General features: G+C 45.0%; 1 protein-coding gene across 4 annotated transcripts in view; it reads left to right on the plus strand.

Moving 5' to 3' along the window:
• BBS5 (Bardet-Biedl syndrome 5) overlaps positions 1-16619 on the plus strand; it is a 149519-nt gene that overhangs the window by 40730 nt on the left and 92170 nt on the right. For all 4 annotated transcript variants that reach the window (XM_063933707.1, XM_063933709.1, XM_063933708.1 and 1 more), the window contains exons 2-4: positions 3065-3147; positions 4917-4982; positions 8085-8134. In XM_063933707.1, the coding sequence (XP_063789777.1) occupies positions 3065-3147; positions 4917-4982; positions 8085-8134 (199 nt within the window). The remainder of the gene's footprint in view (positions 1-3064; positions 3148-4916; positions 4983-8084; positions 8135-16619) is intronic.

Genomic DNA, 16619 nt, shown 5'->3' on the forward strand with positions numbered 1-16619 from the left:
ACTGTCCCACCCGCGGGCCGCAGTATCCCGAGAAGGGGGGGGGGGGGGGCAGTTGGGAAGCTCCTGTACTCGCTGTTCTGCTTAGCAGAGCAGCGGTGAATAGAGGGAGAAGGGGCATCAGGGGGTACGGATTAAGGGGGGGTTCCGACAGCAGAGCCGGATTAAGGGGAGGGGGGGGCCCAGGGGGTTCTTACCGCGGGCCCCACAGGGTCCCAGCTCTGAAGCTCCCCCGTCCTGCCAGCAACAGCAGCAGCATTGTGCTACAGTCAGCACACGCTGATGCGTGTTGGCAGGTCTGTGGTGTTGCAGGGAGGGAGCAGCCTCCGTGCTTTCTTCTGCCTGTGCGGGTGTGTAGGGGGGAGCGACCATCCCCTCTATATTTACCCCTAGCCGAGGGGCCAAAATCACATTAAAAAACAAAACAAAACGGAATTTGCATAAGGGGGCATGGCCACGCATCCCGCGATTAGGCCACGCCCTCAAACCCACAGCAGGCACAGCTATAAGATAGGGCCCCCCTGTCTCAAGTGCCCTGGCCCCCCCGGACTCATAATCCGCCCCTGGGGGCATGCCAGCAGCTCACAGAGCGCTGGGCATGCCCCCTCACTGATGAAAATGGGGGCGTGGCTCACGATAATGGGTCCTCCGCAAAGCCACGCCCATTTTCGGTGGCCACGCCCACTTTTTGCTGCACATGTGTTCCTCCTCCTGCCTGAAGAAAGCTGGGAGGTATGCACCCCTGTCTGCCTGAAGAAAGCTGGGAGGTATGCACCCCTGCCTGTTACATGCCCATACCATCTGCTTCTGCTCCTAGTCTCCTATAGATTTGCCCAGATCTGTGACTCATTTGACTAACTCCGCCCAGTGTTGTGACTCCGCCCAGCGTTAGCAAATGAGGCACAAAGTCACAGATCTGGGCTATTATATAGGCCATTGACCAGCGCTTTTATAGATGCAACGGTACTTGACCTTCGTTAAAACTTCCTCGCTCTCCTTCTGCAGGTGCAAATGGCAGATTTACTTCTATCTGCACAGGGGTATACATGTTGGAATGACTTTCTGGGCCTGTGGTGAGCGATTTTACATTACGCATATTTAACTAGCCTGGGCCCTCATTCCGAGTTGTTCGCTCGCTAGCTACTTTTAGCAGAAATGCAAACGCAAAGCCGCCACCCTCTGGGAGTGTATCTTAGCATAGCAGAATTGCTAACGAAAGATTAGCAATTCTGCTATTAAGTATTTCCTTGCAGTTTCTGAGTAGCTCCCGACCTACTCTTAGATTGTGATCACCTCAGTCCGTTTAGTTCCTGGTTTGATGTCACAAACACGCCCAGCGTCCGGCCAGCCACTCCTCCGTTTCTCCAGCCTCTCCTGCGTTTTTACCTGGCACGCCTGCGTTTTTTAGCACACACCCTGAAAACGGCCAGTTTCCGCCCAGAAACACCCACTTCCTGTCAATCACACTACGATCAGCAGAGCGATTGAAAAGCTTTGTTCGCCCGTGAGTAAAATAGCATAGTTTTGTGTAAAATTGCTAAGCGCGTGCGCCAGGGGTGGGCAATTATTTCAGCTGGGGGGCCGCTTAACACTTCCAGCGAATATTCGAGGGCCACACACAAAATACTCAAAGAGATCCCTTTTTACACATTACGGCAGACAGCGTGCCCTTTTTACACATTACGGCAGACAGCGTCCCCCTTTTTACACATTACGACAAGACAGCGTCCCCTTTTTACACATTACGGCAGACAGCGCCCCCGTTTTTACACATTACGGCAGACAGCGCCCCCGTTTTTACACATTACGGCAGACAGCGCCCCCGTTTTTACACATTACGGCAGACAGCGCCCCCGTTTTTACACATTACGGCAGACAGCGCCCCCGTTTTTACACATTACGGCAGACAGCGCCCCCGTTTTTACACATTACGGCAGACAGCGCCCCCGTTTTTACACATTACGGCAGACAGCGCCCCCGTTTTTACACATTACGGCAGACAGCGTCCCTTTTTTATACATTACGGCAGACAACGCCCCGTCTTTACACATTACGGCAGACAGCGCCCCCGTTTTTACACATTACGGCAGACAGCGCCCCCGTTTTTACACATTACGGCAGACAGGGCCCCCGTTTTTACACATTACGGCAGACAGTCCCTACCCCCCCTTCCCCCCCCCCCCTCCCCTAAACCCATATTGCAGTTTTTATCTCCCCTCCCTCCCCACCCCTAAACCTATATAGCATCTTAAGCAGTGATCCAGGGGCTGGCTGGACAGGGGGTTTACCTGTTTGTCACAGTGGCAGACAATCCCCGCTGTCCGATGATCTGCGCTGCTGCCGGCCGGAGTCACTGCTGATGTGGCCTCTCCTGCTCTCGCTCGCTGCCCGCCGCTTCCTCTCCTCACTGGCCGCCGCTTCTCGGCCGCCGCTCCTGCTCACTGCAGTGCCCGCCCCCCGTGCCGCCCAGCGCATGATAACAGAGGAAATCCCGGTCAGCTGACCCTGTGACGTGACCGGGATTTCCTCAGCGACGCCGCGTCTGAGAGCAGTGCAATGACAAGCGGCATGTCGGGCCGCTTGTCATTGCACTCTGGTGGGGCACAGCGGGCCAGGCAGGATCGGTCTGCGGGCCGCATCCGGCCGCGGGCCGCCTGTTGCCCACCCCTAGCGTGCGCCCTGCTGTGCATGCGCAGAACTGCCAGATTTTAGCCTATTAGCAATTCTGCTAAAAATAGCAGCGAGCGAACAACTCGGAATGACCACCCTAGTTCTCATTATCTATCATCCCCATTGTTATCAGGTTACAGATAGCACTAGGTACCTGTAGCAGCCATGAACAAAGGAAAAAAGAATCCATTGCTCAACCACAGGGAATGAGCTGCATGGCGGTATATATTTTCTATATGATTACAGGGCACTGAAATATCCAGGTTTGGCACTGAATGTGCATTTTTCTCTAAGTTTTCATAGGAGGAGGTGTTGAATCTTTGTTGTCAATACGTAAATATGAATTTTCTATGTCTTTATAGTGTAATATTGTGTTTTTGCTGTCATTGTATTTCAGACAAATGAAAATGAGACCTGGAGAGGTGCTTATAGACTGCTTAGATTCTATTGAAGATACCAAGGGAAACAATGGCGACAGAGGTAAATCACCCAATGAATTTACTACCTAAGAGCAGATAATTGCAACATAAGGTAGAGGAATAATAGTTGTACAGATGTGTCCACATACACAATCCTAAAATCGCACCAAATAGCCCTGTTTGTTGCGCCACAGACTTTGCTACTTAGCCGCACCAAACTCTAAACCTAAGTACCTAGTACACAATGGGCGGAATTCAAATCTTATCCTGCTGGCAGCCACTAGATGGCGCCCAAACCGAGCTGTTTAATTGTAGCTCCGTTCGGGCTCAATGGCTGCCGGTTTCCGTATTTCAGCTCGCACCCCCTGGGGTGGCAAGCTAAATTGCGCGAAAAGTGACCCATTTGGGGGCGCCCAAACAGCACTTTTTGCGACTAAAGCTGACCTATGTGGGCGCAATCAGTGCGATAACAGCACTCAATTGAATATTGCCACTTGCGATCTCCCATCACTTTAGACGGGAGATTGGGCACGATAATCAATTAAATATCGCCCTATAAGCTAAATGCAAATACGCTATAAGCTAAATGTAGCACAATGAAGGCGAAAGTACAAAATGCAGGGAGTGACAAATCTAATATGGTGACCCTTGCCATATATCATTATGCTTAATCTGTGACTTTATACAACTACTCACAACCACAGTGTGTGTTTCACCGACTGTCATGTCATTTTGTAAAGGTCCATTATACTAGTACAGTGATTGGCACCATGGGCCTGATTCAGAGATATACACAAACCATATTATCCTACTCTCCTGGAATGGCCAGGAGGCTCCCAAATCTGGGGTGCTGCTCCCAGCCTCTGGAAGAGTATTTAAGTCTCCTGGCTTTGCAGCAGGCCTTCCCTAGTAAAATGGGCGGTCCGGGTGATCGGTGACGCAATTCTCTAATTACATGGGTCCTGTATATGGTAATTATGTAGTTATGCCACTTGGAGGGATGGCACTAATAAAAATAAAAAAATTCGCTATTTTTGTATGGTGATTTTAAGTTTAACCGGGTTCAATCGATAGATAACATCCGATACAATAATTGTGGCCATTACTGCAAACGCATTTACTTGTGTTTTACTGGCCACACAAACACTATAACATCTAAATTGAATTCTGACAGTTGACCCAGTATCGACACGTGGGTGATCCCAAATGTAGCACAGTGTCCAGTAATGACCCCATTGAAACCAATAACAATCTTTACTGAGTATTTTGGAAAAGAAAGCTTTAAAAGGAACACTTTTGGCATGTATTTGGCAATATCTTCCAACAGGCCTGTGTTATATCAGTTACATGAGAAGCCATCTGTATATATGTACGTGGGTAAATAAGTCATTATTCACCATCTACAGTACTATTTGCGGTGTATATCTGTATCTCTGATGTTTTTTGTATCCGCGCATGAGCAGGATCCACACTGTGCATGTGCAGATCTGTTTCTGTAACGCTTGTAGTGCCCTATTAGCCGTAGCATGGTTGTTGGCAGCAATGGGAATTATTTCAGAAAATGGGGTCTTTACTGGCCCCAGCAGCGTGATTTTGCTGGACATCCTGGGTAACCTGAGAATTATTCATATGTCCGATGTTCACGCAGTTGATCTGATGCTGTGCCGTTGGATGCAGCAAGTGGATCACTGAAGCCTCTGTCTTTTTACTTAATATGTCTCCTGCGTCTTTTGCATAATTTCGTACAAAGAAGCACTGGCGCAACTCTGAGTCAGTCTCCGTACGTATATGTAGATTCAGATAAATAAAGGTGCTTGTTTTTACTTTCAGGGCGGCTTTTAGTGACCAATCTACGAATAATTTGGCATTCAATAGCACTACCTAGAGTTAATCTTGGTAAGTATCTTATTTCAACATAAAATGTAACTTTTATTGGATGCTATCATAGAAACCAAACATCGCACCACCCTCCCCCCCCCCCCCCCCCGTGCCCATGTAACCATCAATTTATTGTAGACACACGGAGAAATAGTCATGTGTAGTAATAGACGTTATTGCATCTCATTTCTGGCCATTGAATAATGATTGCACTAATGTTGACAATCAGTGTTTCTACTGTACAGATACCAATATTGTATATTGAGTCTACCTCTTCCTCGGCATGTATGCCGAGATACTTGGAAAAGACACTGTATAGACATCAGATTCACAAGTGTCTGTAATGAGTAATAACTTTACAAATGTCTCTAACAGTTGGGTCTCCACTAATTAAAAATGACCTCAAATGTGACACCTGGAGAATTATATTTAGTAAACCATCCCAAATATTCAAGTAGTACACCGTGTCACAAGAGTGCTGCACAAAAAACCCTACTCTCATCCAGTAACTGAGCTAATGCTCTCCACAGTATTAGATACAATCATAGTACAGGTGTGGTGTGACAAGTGAAAAAGAGGACATACTGTATGTTTTGAAAGAGAAAAAATGCTCCATAATCTGTGTAGTAAGACAGTTATGAAAAGACACTAGCGTTTGCATGGAGCAAGGATCTGCTTTTGGCTGTATGCTCGTTGGCAGAGAATGGACGGGATCAGTATGAAATAGCCGGGATCCCATCTGCGGGCGTCATGATCCCGACAGCGGGATCCTATCCGCCGTAATCCTGGCAGCAGGGCGAGCACTAGAAAGCCCCTTGTGGGCTCGCTGCACTCGCTAAGCATCAGGCACGGTGGCTTGCTGCACTCACCACAGGTTCTATTCTCCCTCTATGGGTGTAGTGGACACCCATAGAGGGAGAATAGACTGTGGTGACGGTGTTCCGGTGGTAGCATTTCACCGTTAGTGGGGATTCTGGCGTCGGCATTGACTGCCGGGATCCCAACTAGCGGTATTTTACCCGCTTCCCGAATGGACAATGAGAGTCCTCAGAACCAATACATGTGTATTAGAAGTTGTCCTGCATCTGCTCTCAGCCCTCAGAAAAAGGGCGATGAGAGTACAGATAGTAAAGATAAGATAATGAATTTATTCCATTTTGAAATAAGGCTGTAACATACCAAAATGTGGAAAAAGTGAAGCGCTGTGAATACTTTCCAGATGCACTGTATATCTACAGACACCATACTATCTCTCCTTACCTTTTTCCCTCAAAAATTCTACACACAATACCCCATACTGACAATGTGAAAAAAGTTTTTTTGTGATTTTTGCATATTTATTAAAAAATAAAAAAACAAGAAATCACATGTACATAAGTATTCACAGCCTTTGCCATGAAGCTCAAAATTGAGCTCAGGTGCATCCTGTTTCACTGATCATCCTTGAGATGTTCCTACGGCTTAATTGGAGTCCATCTGTGGTAAATTCAGTTGATTGGACATGATTTGGAAAGTCACACACCTGTCTGTATAAGGTCCCAGACTTGACAGTGCATGTCTGAGCACAAACCAAGCATGAAGTCAAAGGAATTGTCTGTGGACCTCCGACACAGGATTGTCTCGAGGCACAAATCTGGGGAAGGGTACAAAAAAACATCTGCTGCTTTGAAGGTCCCAATGAGCACAGTGGCCTCCATCATCCGTAAATAGAAGAAGTTCAGAAACACCAGGACTCTTCCTAGAGCTGGCTGGTCGTCTAAACTGAGCGATCGGGGGAGAAGGGACCTAGTCAGGGAGGTGACCAATAATCCGATGATCACCGTGTCAGAGCTACAGCATTCCTCTGTGGAGAGAGGAGAACCTTCCAGAAGGACAACCATAACTCCAGCAATCCACCAATCAGGCCTGTATGGTAGAGTGGCCAGACGGAAGCCACTTCTTAGTAAAAAGCACTTGGTAGCCCTCCTGGAGTTTGCCAAAATGCACCTGAAGGACTTTCAGACCATGAGAAACAAAATACTCTGGTCTGATAAGACAAAGATTGAACTCTTTGGCGTGAATGCCAGGCGTCATGTTTGGTGGAAACCAGGCACCACTCATCACCAGACCAATACCATCCCTACAGTGAAGCATAGTGGTGGTAGCATCATGCTGTGGGAATGTTTTTCAGTGGCAGGAACTGGGAGACTAGTCAGGATAGAGGGAAAGATGAATGCAGCAATGTACATAGACATCCTGGATGTAGACCTGCTCCACAGCGCTCTTGACCTCAGACGGTTCATATTTCAGCAGTAACGACCCTAAGCACACAGTCAAGATATCAAAGGAGTGGCTTCAGGACAACTCTGTGAATGTCTTTGAGTGGCCCAGCCAGAGCCCAGACTTGAATCCGATTGAAAATCTCTGGAGAGATCTGAAAATAGCTGTGCTCCGACGCTTCCCATCCAACCTGATGCTGCAAAGAGGAATGAGGGCGAAACTGGCCAAAGATAGGTGTGCCAAGCTTGTGGCATCATATTCAACAAGACTTGAGGCTGTAATTGCTGGCAAAGTTGCATCAACAAAATATTGAGCAAAGGCTGTGAATACTTATGTACATGTGATTTCTTCATTATTTTTGTTGTTGTTTTTAATACATTTGCAAAAATCACAAAAAAACTTTTTTCATGTTGTCATTGTGGGGTATTGTGTGAAGAGTTTTGAGAGAAAAAATGAATTTAACGTAACAAAATGTGGAAAAAGTAAAGTGCTGTGAATACTTTCCGGATGCACTGTATAGAGTGTCACTAAAAATGAAATGTGACCTTATGAATATGGGTAATAATTACATTATATTTATATTTACTGTGTGGTGATTTGCACACACAGATTTGGACATAAATTTAACTCTCTTGTAATCAAATAATATCTCAGAATTGAGTTAAATGAATTTAACAGGTAACATAGATTTTACCACAAAAAAAATGTAGTAACAGTTGTTCTATTTGGCTAATATATCTGCGTGGACCTTTGATGTTGAGCTACAACTCCCAGCATATTCAGGCCACTGTGATTTTAAATTTAACCTTGCAGAACTAATCCACATTTAATGTGTTTTTTTTTTTTGTTTTTTTGTTATAGCTGTTGGATACAACTGTATTATAAACATTACTACAAGAACAGCTAACTCAGTAAGTATACAGTCATTGTGAAGTATTGATTTATGGAATCATATTTATGAATATTAATATTTAATATATCATATATGGTATTTAATATATGGATATATTTCAATTAATATGCATTTATCATATATATCTGCAAGTATATTATGTCAGGCTTACTAAGTGGCTGATAAATATATGCAGTCCTTATATATATTTCTCTATCGTCCTAAGTGGATGCTGGGGTTCCTGAAAGGACCATGGGGAATAGCGGCTCCGCAGGAGACAGGGCACAAAAGTAAAGCTTTTACAGGTCAGGTGGTGTGTACTGGCTCCTCCCCCTATGACCCTCCTCCAGACTCCAGTTAGATTTTTGTGCCCGGCCGAGAAGGGTGCAATTCTAGGTGGCTCTCATAAAGAGCTGCTTAGAGAGTTTAGCTTAGGTTTTTTATTTTACAGTGATTCCTGCTGGCAACAGGATCACTGCAACGAGGGACAGAGGGGAGAAGAAGTGAACTCACCTGCGTGCAGGATGGATTGGCTTCTTGGCTACTGGACATGAAGCTCCAGAGGGACGATCACAGGTACAGCCTGGATGGTCACCGGAGCCACGCCGCCGGCCCCCTCACAGATGCTGAAGCAAGAAGAGGTCCAGAATCGGCGGCTGAAGACTCCTGCAGTCTTCTTAAGGTAGCGCACAGCACTGCAGCTGTGCGCCATTTTCCTCTCAGCACACTTCACACGGCAGTCACTGAGGGTGCAGGGCGCTGGGGGGGGGGCGCCCTGGGAGGCAAATGAAAACCTTTAAAAAGGCTAAAAATACCTCACATATAGCCCCAGAGGCTATATGGAGATATTTACCCCTGCCTAAATGTACTAAATAGCGGGAGACGAGCCCGCCGAAAAAGGGGCGGGGCCTATCTCCTCAGCACACGGCGCCATTTTCTGTCACAGCTCCGCTGGTCAGGAAGGCTCCCAGGTCTCTCCCCTGCACTGCACTACAGAAACAGGGTATAACAGAGAGGGGGGGCAAAATAAATGGCAATATATTAATATAAAAGCAGCTATAAGGGAGCACTTAATCATAAGGCTATCCCTGTCATATATAGCGCTTTTTGGTGTGTGCTGGCAGACTCTCCCTCTGTCTCCCCAAAGGGCTAGTGGGTCCTGTCTTCGTATAGAGCATTCCCTGTGTGTCTGCTGTGTGTCGGTACGTGTGTGTCGACATGTATGAGGACGTTATTGGTGTGGAGGCGGAGCAATTGCCAAATATGAGGATGTCACCTCCTAGGGGGTCGACACCAGAATGGATGCCTTTATTTGTGGAATTACGGGATAGCGTCAACTCGCTTAAGCAGTCGTTTGCCGACATGAGGCGGCCGGACACTCAATTAGTGCCTGTCCAGGCGCCTCAAACACCGTCAGGGGCTGTAAAACGCCCCTTGCCTCAGTCGGTCGACACAGACCCAGACACAGGCACTGATTCCGGTGGTGAAGGTGACGAATCAACCGTATTTTCCAGTAGGGCCACACGTTATATGATTTTGGCAATAAAGGAGATGTTACATTTAGCTGATACTACAGGTACCACTAAACAGGGTATTATGTGGGGTGTGAAAAAACTACCAGTAGTTTTTACCGAATCAGAAGAATTAAATGACGTGTGTGATGAAGCGTGGGGTGCCCCGATAAAAAACTGCTAATTTCAAAGAAGTTATTGGCTTTATACCCTTTCCCGCCAGAGGTTAGGGAGCGCTGGGAAACACCTCCTAGGGTGGACAAAGCGCTAACACGCTTATCAAAACAAGTGGCGTTACCCTCTCCTGAGACGGCCGCACTTAAAGATCCATCAGATAGGAGGATGGAAAATATCCAAAAAGGTATATACACACATGCAGGTGTTATACTACGACCAGCTATTGCGACTGCCTGGATGTGCAGTGCTGGGGTAGTTTGGTCAGAGTCCCTGATCGAAAATATTGATACCCTGGACAGGGACAATATTTTACTGTCGTTAGAACAAATAAAGGATGCATTTCTTTATATGCGTGATGCACAGAGAGATATCTGCACACTGGCATCACGGGTAAGTGCTATGTCCATTTCGGCCAGAAGAGCTTTATGGACACGACAGTGGACAGGCGATGCGTAGAGGAGTTATTTGGGGTCGGTCTATCGGATTTGGTGGCCACGGCTACGGCCGGGAAATCCACCTTTCTACCTCAAGTCACTCCCCAACAGAAAAAGGCACCGACCTTTCAACCGCAGCCCTTTCGTTCCTTTAAAAATAAGAGAGCAAAGGGCTATTCATATCTGCCACGAGGCAGAGGACGAGGGAAGAGACAGCAACAGGCAGCTCCTTCCCAGGAACAGAAGCCCTCCCCGGCTTCTACAAAAGCCTCAGCATGACGCTGGGGCTTCGCAAGCGGACTCGGGGGCGGTAGGCGGTCGTCTCAAGAATTACAGCGCGCAGTGGGCTCACTCGCAGGTAAATCCCTGGATCCTGCAGATAATATCTCAGGGGTACAGGTTGAAATTAGAGACAGAGCCACCTCGCCGTTTCCTGAAGTCTGCTTTACCAACGTCCCCCTCAGAAAGGGAGACGGTTTTGGAAGCCATTCACAAGCTGTATTCTCAGCAGGTGATAGTCAAGGTACCTCTTCTACAACAAGGGAAGGGGTATTATTCCACTCTTTTTGTGGTACCGAAGCCGGATGGCTCGGTAAGGCCTATTCTAAATCTGAAGTCCTTGAACCTGTACATAAAGAAGTTCAAGTTCAAGATGGAGTCACTCAGAGCAGTGATAGCGAACCTGGAAGAAGGGGACTTTATGGTATCCTTGGACATCAAGGATGCGTATCTCCACGTTCCAATTACCCCTCACACCAGGGGTACCTCAGGTTCGTTGTACAAAACTGTCACTATCAGTTTCAGACGCTGCCGTTTGGTTTGGCACCTCGGGTCTTTACAAAGGTAATGGCCGAGATAATATTTCTTCTTCGAAGAAAAGGCGTATTAATTATCCCATACTTGGACGATCTCCTAATAAGGGCAAGGTCCAGAGAACAGCTAGAGATGGGTTTAGCACTATCTCAAGAGGTGCTAAAGCAGCACGGATGGATTCTGAATATTCCAAAATCCCAATTAATGCCGACAACTCGTCTGCTGTTCCTGGGGATGATTCTGGACACAGTTCAGAAAAAGGTTTTTCTTCCCGAAGAAAAAGCCAAGGAGTTATCTGACCTGGTCAGGAACCTCCTAAAACCAGGAAAGGTGTCTGTACATCAATGCACAAGAGTCCTGGGAAAAATGGTAGCTTCTTACGAAGCAATCCCTTTCGGCAGATTCCATGCAAAGGGATCTGTTGGACAAATGGTCAGGGTCGCATCTTCAGATGCACCTGCGGATAACCCTGTCGCCGAGGACAAGGGTATCCCTTCTGTGGTGGTTGCAGGAGGCTCATCTATTGGAGGGCCGCAGATTCGGCATGCAGGATTGGATCCTGGTGACCACGGATGCCAGCCTGAGAGGCTGGGGAGCAGTCACACAGGGAAGAAATTTCCAGGGAGTGTGGTCGAGCCTGAAAAAGTCTCTTCACATAAGCATTCTGGAACTAAGAGCAATCTACAATGCTCTAAGCCAGGCGGAACCTCTGCTTCAAGGAAGACCGGTGTTGATCCAGTCGGACAACATCACGGCAGTCGCCCATGTAAACAGACAGGGCGGCACAAGAAGCAGGAGGGCAATGGCAGAAGCTGCCAGGATCCTTCGCTGGACGGAGAATCACGTGATAGCACTGTCAGCAGTATTCATCCCGGGCGTGGACAACTGGGAAGCAGACTTCCTCAGCAGACACGACCTTCACCCGGGAGAGTGGGGACTTCATCCAGAAGTTTTCCACATGCTATTAAACCGTTGGGTAAAACCAATGGTGGACATGATGGCGTCTCGCCTCAACAAAACACTGGACAGGTATTGCGCCAGGTCAAGAGATCCGCAGGCAATAGCTGTGGACGCGCTGGTAACACCTTGGGTGTACCAGTCGGTATATGTGTTTCCTCCTCTGCCTCTCATACCAAAGGTATTGAGGATTATACGGCAAAGAGGAGTAAGACTAGTGGCTCCGGATTGGCCAAGAAGGACTTGGTACCCGGAACTTCAAGAGATGGTCACGGACGATCCGTGGCCTCTACTTCTGAGAAGGGACCTGCTTCAGCAGGGTCCTTGTCTTTTTCAAGACTTACCGCGGCTGCGTTTGACGGCATGGCGTTTGAATGCCAGATCCTAAAAGGAAAAGGCATTCCAGAAGAAGTCATTCCTACCTTGATAAAGGCAAGGAAGGAAGTCACCGCGAAGCATTATCGCCGTATTTGGCGAAAATATGTTGCGTGGTGCGAGCAGCGGAGTGCTCCGATGGAGGAATTTCAACTGGGTCGTTTTCCTACATTTCCTGCAATCAGGATTGTCTATGGGTCTCAAATTGGGATCTATTAAGGTTCAAATTTCGGCCCTATCAATATTCTTCCAAAAAGAATTGGCCTCAGTCCCTGAGGTCCAGATTTTTATCAAAGGAGTACTGCATATACAGCCTCCTGTGGTGCCTAAGGTGGCACCGTGGGATCTAAATGTAGTTTTAGATTTCCTCAAATCCAATTGGTTTGAACCACTAAAGAATGTGGATTTGAAATATCTCACATGGAAAGTGACTATGTTACTGGCCCTGGCTTCGGTCGGGAGAGTATCTGAACTGGCGGCTTTGTTTTATAAAAGCCCTTATTTAATTTTCCATTCGACATAGGGCAGAGCTGCGGACGCGTCCGCATTTTCTCCCTAAGGTGGTATCAGCGTTTCACCTGAACCAGCCTATTGTAGTGCCTGCGGCTACAGACGACTTGAAGGACTCCAAGTTGTTGGACGTTGTCAGAGCCTTAAAAATATACATTTAAAGGACGGCTGGAGTCAGAAAATCTGACTCGCTGTTTATACTGTATGCACCCAACAAGTTGGGTGCACCTGCTTCTAAGCAGTCGATTGCTCGTTGGATTTGTAACAAAATTCAACTTGTACATTCTGTGGCAGGCCTGCCACAGCCTAAATCTGTTAAGGCCCATTCCGCAAGGAAGGTGGGCTCATCTTGGGCGGCTGCCCGAGGGGTCTCGGCATTACAACTCTGCCGAGCAGCTACGTGGTCAGGGGAGAACACGTTTGTAAATTTTTACAAATTTGATACCCTGGCAAAGGAGGACCTGGAGTTCTCTCATTCGGTGCTGCAGAGTCATCCGCACTCTCCCGCCCGTTTGGGAGCTTTGGTATAATCCCCATGGTCCTTTCAGGAACCCCAGCATCCACTTAGGACGATAGAGAAAATAAGAATTTACTTACCGATAATTCTATTTCTCGGAGTCCGTAGTGGATGCTGGGCGCCCATCCCAAGTGCGGATTATCTGCAATACTTGTACATAGTTATTGTTAACTAATTCGGGTTATTGTTTAGGAAGCCATCTTTCAGAGGCTCCTCTGTTATCATACTGTTAACTGGGTTTAGATCACAAGTTGTACGGTGTGATTGGTGTGGCTGGTATGAGTCTTACCCGGGATTCAAAATCCTCCCTTATTGTGTACGCTCGTCCGGGCACAGTACCTAACTGGAGTCTGGAGGAGGGTCATAGGGGGAGGAGCCAGTACACACCACCTGACCTGTAAAAGCTTTACTTTTGTGCCCTGTCTCCTGCGGAGCCGCTATTCCCCATGGTCCTTTCAGGAACCCCAGCATCCACTACGGACTCCGAGAAATAGAATTATCGGTAAGTAAATTCTTATTATATATGACTTATGAAATTATGAAATTAAGATTCCTTAAAGAGAGTTCAAGCTTGAATATTACCGCTCTTTTTATATGATTATTTATTTACAGGCAGATCAAATCGTACAGAATAAGATATACACAGTAGTGATATATATACTAATTATTATATTAAGCTATGCTATGCTTCCTTCATTACATAACATAAAACAACATGACATAAGTTTCACAAACAATTCAATTACTAACATATTTATACTTGCAAGTTAAAGTTTGCCATCCCAAGAATCATTCCTTCAGCATGTTCTCCATGACTTCTCCTCCTGACTGACTTCCTTCCTTCTCCTTCTCCTTCCTCCTTTCTTCCTCCCTCCTAACTAAAAAGTCTGCTGCTTTTTATCCTATATTCTACCAATTCAAAACTAGTATATCCCCACAGTTTCCAATGAAGTACATAATTATAGGTTTTGACAGATTCCAAAGTGTAATAAAACGTTCTCTGCTAACTCCGTCCCACGGTGGTGAGCATGTAGGGAATTTGGGATCATAAAATTTGGTATTTCTTTATCCATCAGAGATCTACCTTTGTATGGATGTGTAAACGATCTATTTCGCCTAGGCCCTAGGGTGTTAGCATAAATGATTGTGACCTGTTTATAGTGGGTTTGATCCTATATTATCATTGCCTCTGGCCAGCAGTATAACTGGACAATAGGCCAGCTGGTTGATATACTTTCTAAAGGTATGAAGATCTTTGATTGTGAATTCCAATGCACCCTGTTCATACCAGTAACTGTTTGCATATTATGAGACCTGAGCTAGGTGACCTATTGACTTTATCCACCAAGTTATAATTATTTATTTGCTGTGTGTGAATCAAGTATACAGTATACATATATCTACATATCATGTAAACTTTGATTTAATTGTACTTGGTATAGCGCAGATCAGACATTAATCCTTTGATTAATACAGATATGAATAATGGCATGGAAGGGATGAATTTGTGTAATGCTCAATATATTGTGTATTCTGGCTATATGGCTTACACAGAGAAAACCTGTCTCTTACATAATGACCCATAATCTTGCAATAAAACACACAGAAATACATGCTACTAAGTTCTCAAAACATAAGACTAATACATTCAAACCTATTTAAGTTATACCTTACAATATATATATCCAGTATACTGTCCACTATGGTAACATCGCCTATTTATAATGAATTATATTTTGATTCAGACAACATCTATTAGCCTAATATTATACTAAGTGCAGACAATTACCCATATGGCAACAGTCGCCCCCTTGTGGCCATGAGAAATTATTTTGATTGGCCACACATTAAACTAGCGTAATTGCTTCCAAATACATTTCAAAATATTTCTTCAAAACATAACTTTTGTTGTAACCATAATATAAACCATAAGTGTAATAATAATAACTATTGTGATTTAAAAAAAAAAATCTCTAAAAATTCTTAGCTTACCTAACCTTATTCTACTTTTACTTTTAACTAAAGCAGACAAGACTGAGGTTTTACTTCAGTATTCATGAGGAAAACTAATTTCTACAGACATTTGGAATACCATAGCCCACTTGTAGACCTTTTTTTCTGTATCTGGATCAGTACGTTTGGACATTTTTGCTGTTCTTGGCTGTAGCAATTTACTGGGATAAGACTGTCATCTGCGTGGTTTGCTTGCAATTGGAGACGTATTACATTTGCATCATGGAGGCAGTTGAAGTAGAATTCTTCATAGCAGCTGCTCCTTTGCTTGCCATTTCGCTGTTTGAGGCAGAGGGCTGTGTACGTCGAGTGCTGTGTCTTGAACATTCAGTACTTGTGACGACCCTCAGTAATGGTCTTTAGCCTTGTGCGTCCTTTAAATGTTTTTCCAATGCCGCAGTTGTGACAAGTGTCCATATTGCTTTTGCACAAACAGGTTGTGATTTTGAATAGAACAGGCATATATGAAACAGTTTTTTTTTTCTTTCTTTCTTTCTTTCTTTCTTTCTTTCTTTCTTTCTTTCTTTCTTTCTTTCTTTCTTTCTTTCTTTCTTTCTTTCTTTCTTTCTTTCTTTCTTTCTTTCTTTCTTTCTTTCTTTCTTTCTTTCTTTCTTTCTTTCTTCTTGTTAATAGTAGGTCTTAATTGTCTTCGGGCAATAGTACCGCAAATGGCTGTGAGTAGTACACCTACTCTGTTCTGTATTTCCTCACTGAATAAATTACCATGCAGTCTTAAATCTCCTTATTCTACCTTGAACCTATTTATACATCTCAATCTTAAATAACCCTATACCAGTTTAACCCATATAAAGGCGTTTCCTATCCTACCTATATTTGAACTAATAATTATTTAAAATGCTTTTGATGTGTATATAGTAACATCCTATCAATACAATAAATGAATACAATTTTGCTTCAAACAGATATTAAAGATCATTTAGGAATGGCTTTGACTAAATCTAATTCCATCCAGTATTAGATATTTAATTACTTTTGAAGCTTTTACGAAGGAAGCATAGGTAGTATCTACTGTGTAATATAAAAAAAAAACATAAAATATTTACAAGGTATATAATACAATGATATAATATATATATATATATATATATATATATATATATATCAGACAAATGTTTACATATATTTGATTAAGGTATATGAAGGGATGAGACAGTTCTGTATAATCACAGTGATGAG

Source organism: Pseudophryne corroboree, chromosome 7 (genome assembly GCF_028390025.1).
Source record: "Pseudophryne corroboree isolate aPseCor3 chromosome 7, aPseCor3.hap2, whole genome shotgun sequence".
NCBI classification, from domain to species: Eukaryota; Metazoa; Chordata; class Amphibia; order Anura; family Myobatrachidae; genus Pseudophryne; species Pseudophryne corroboree.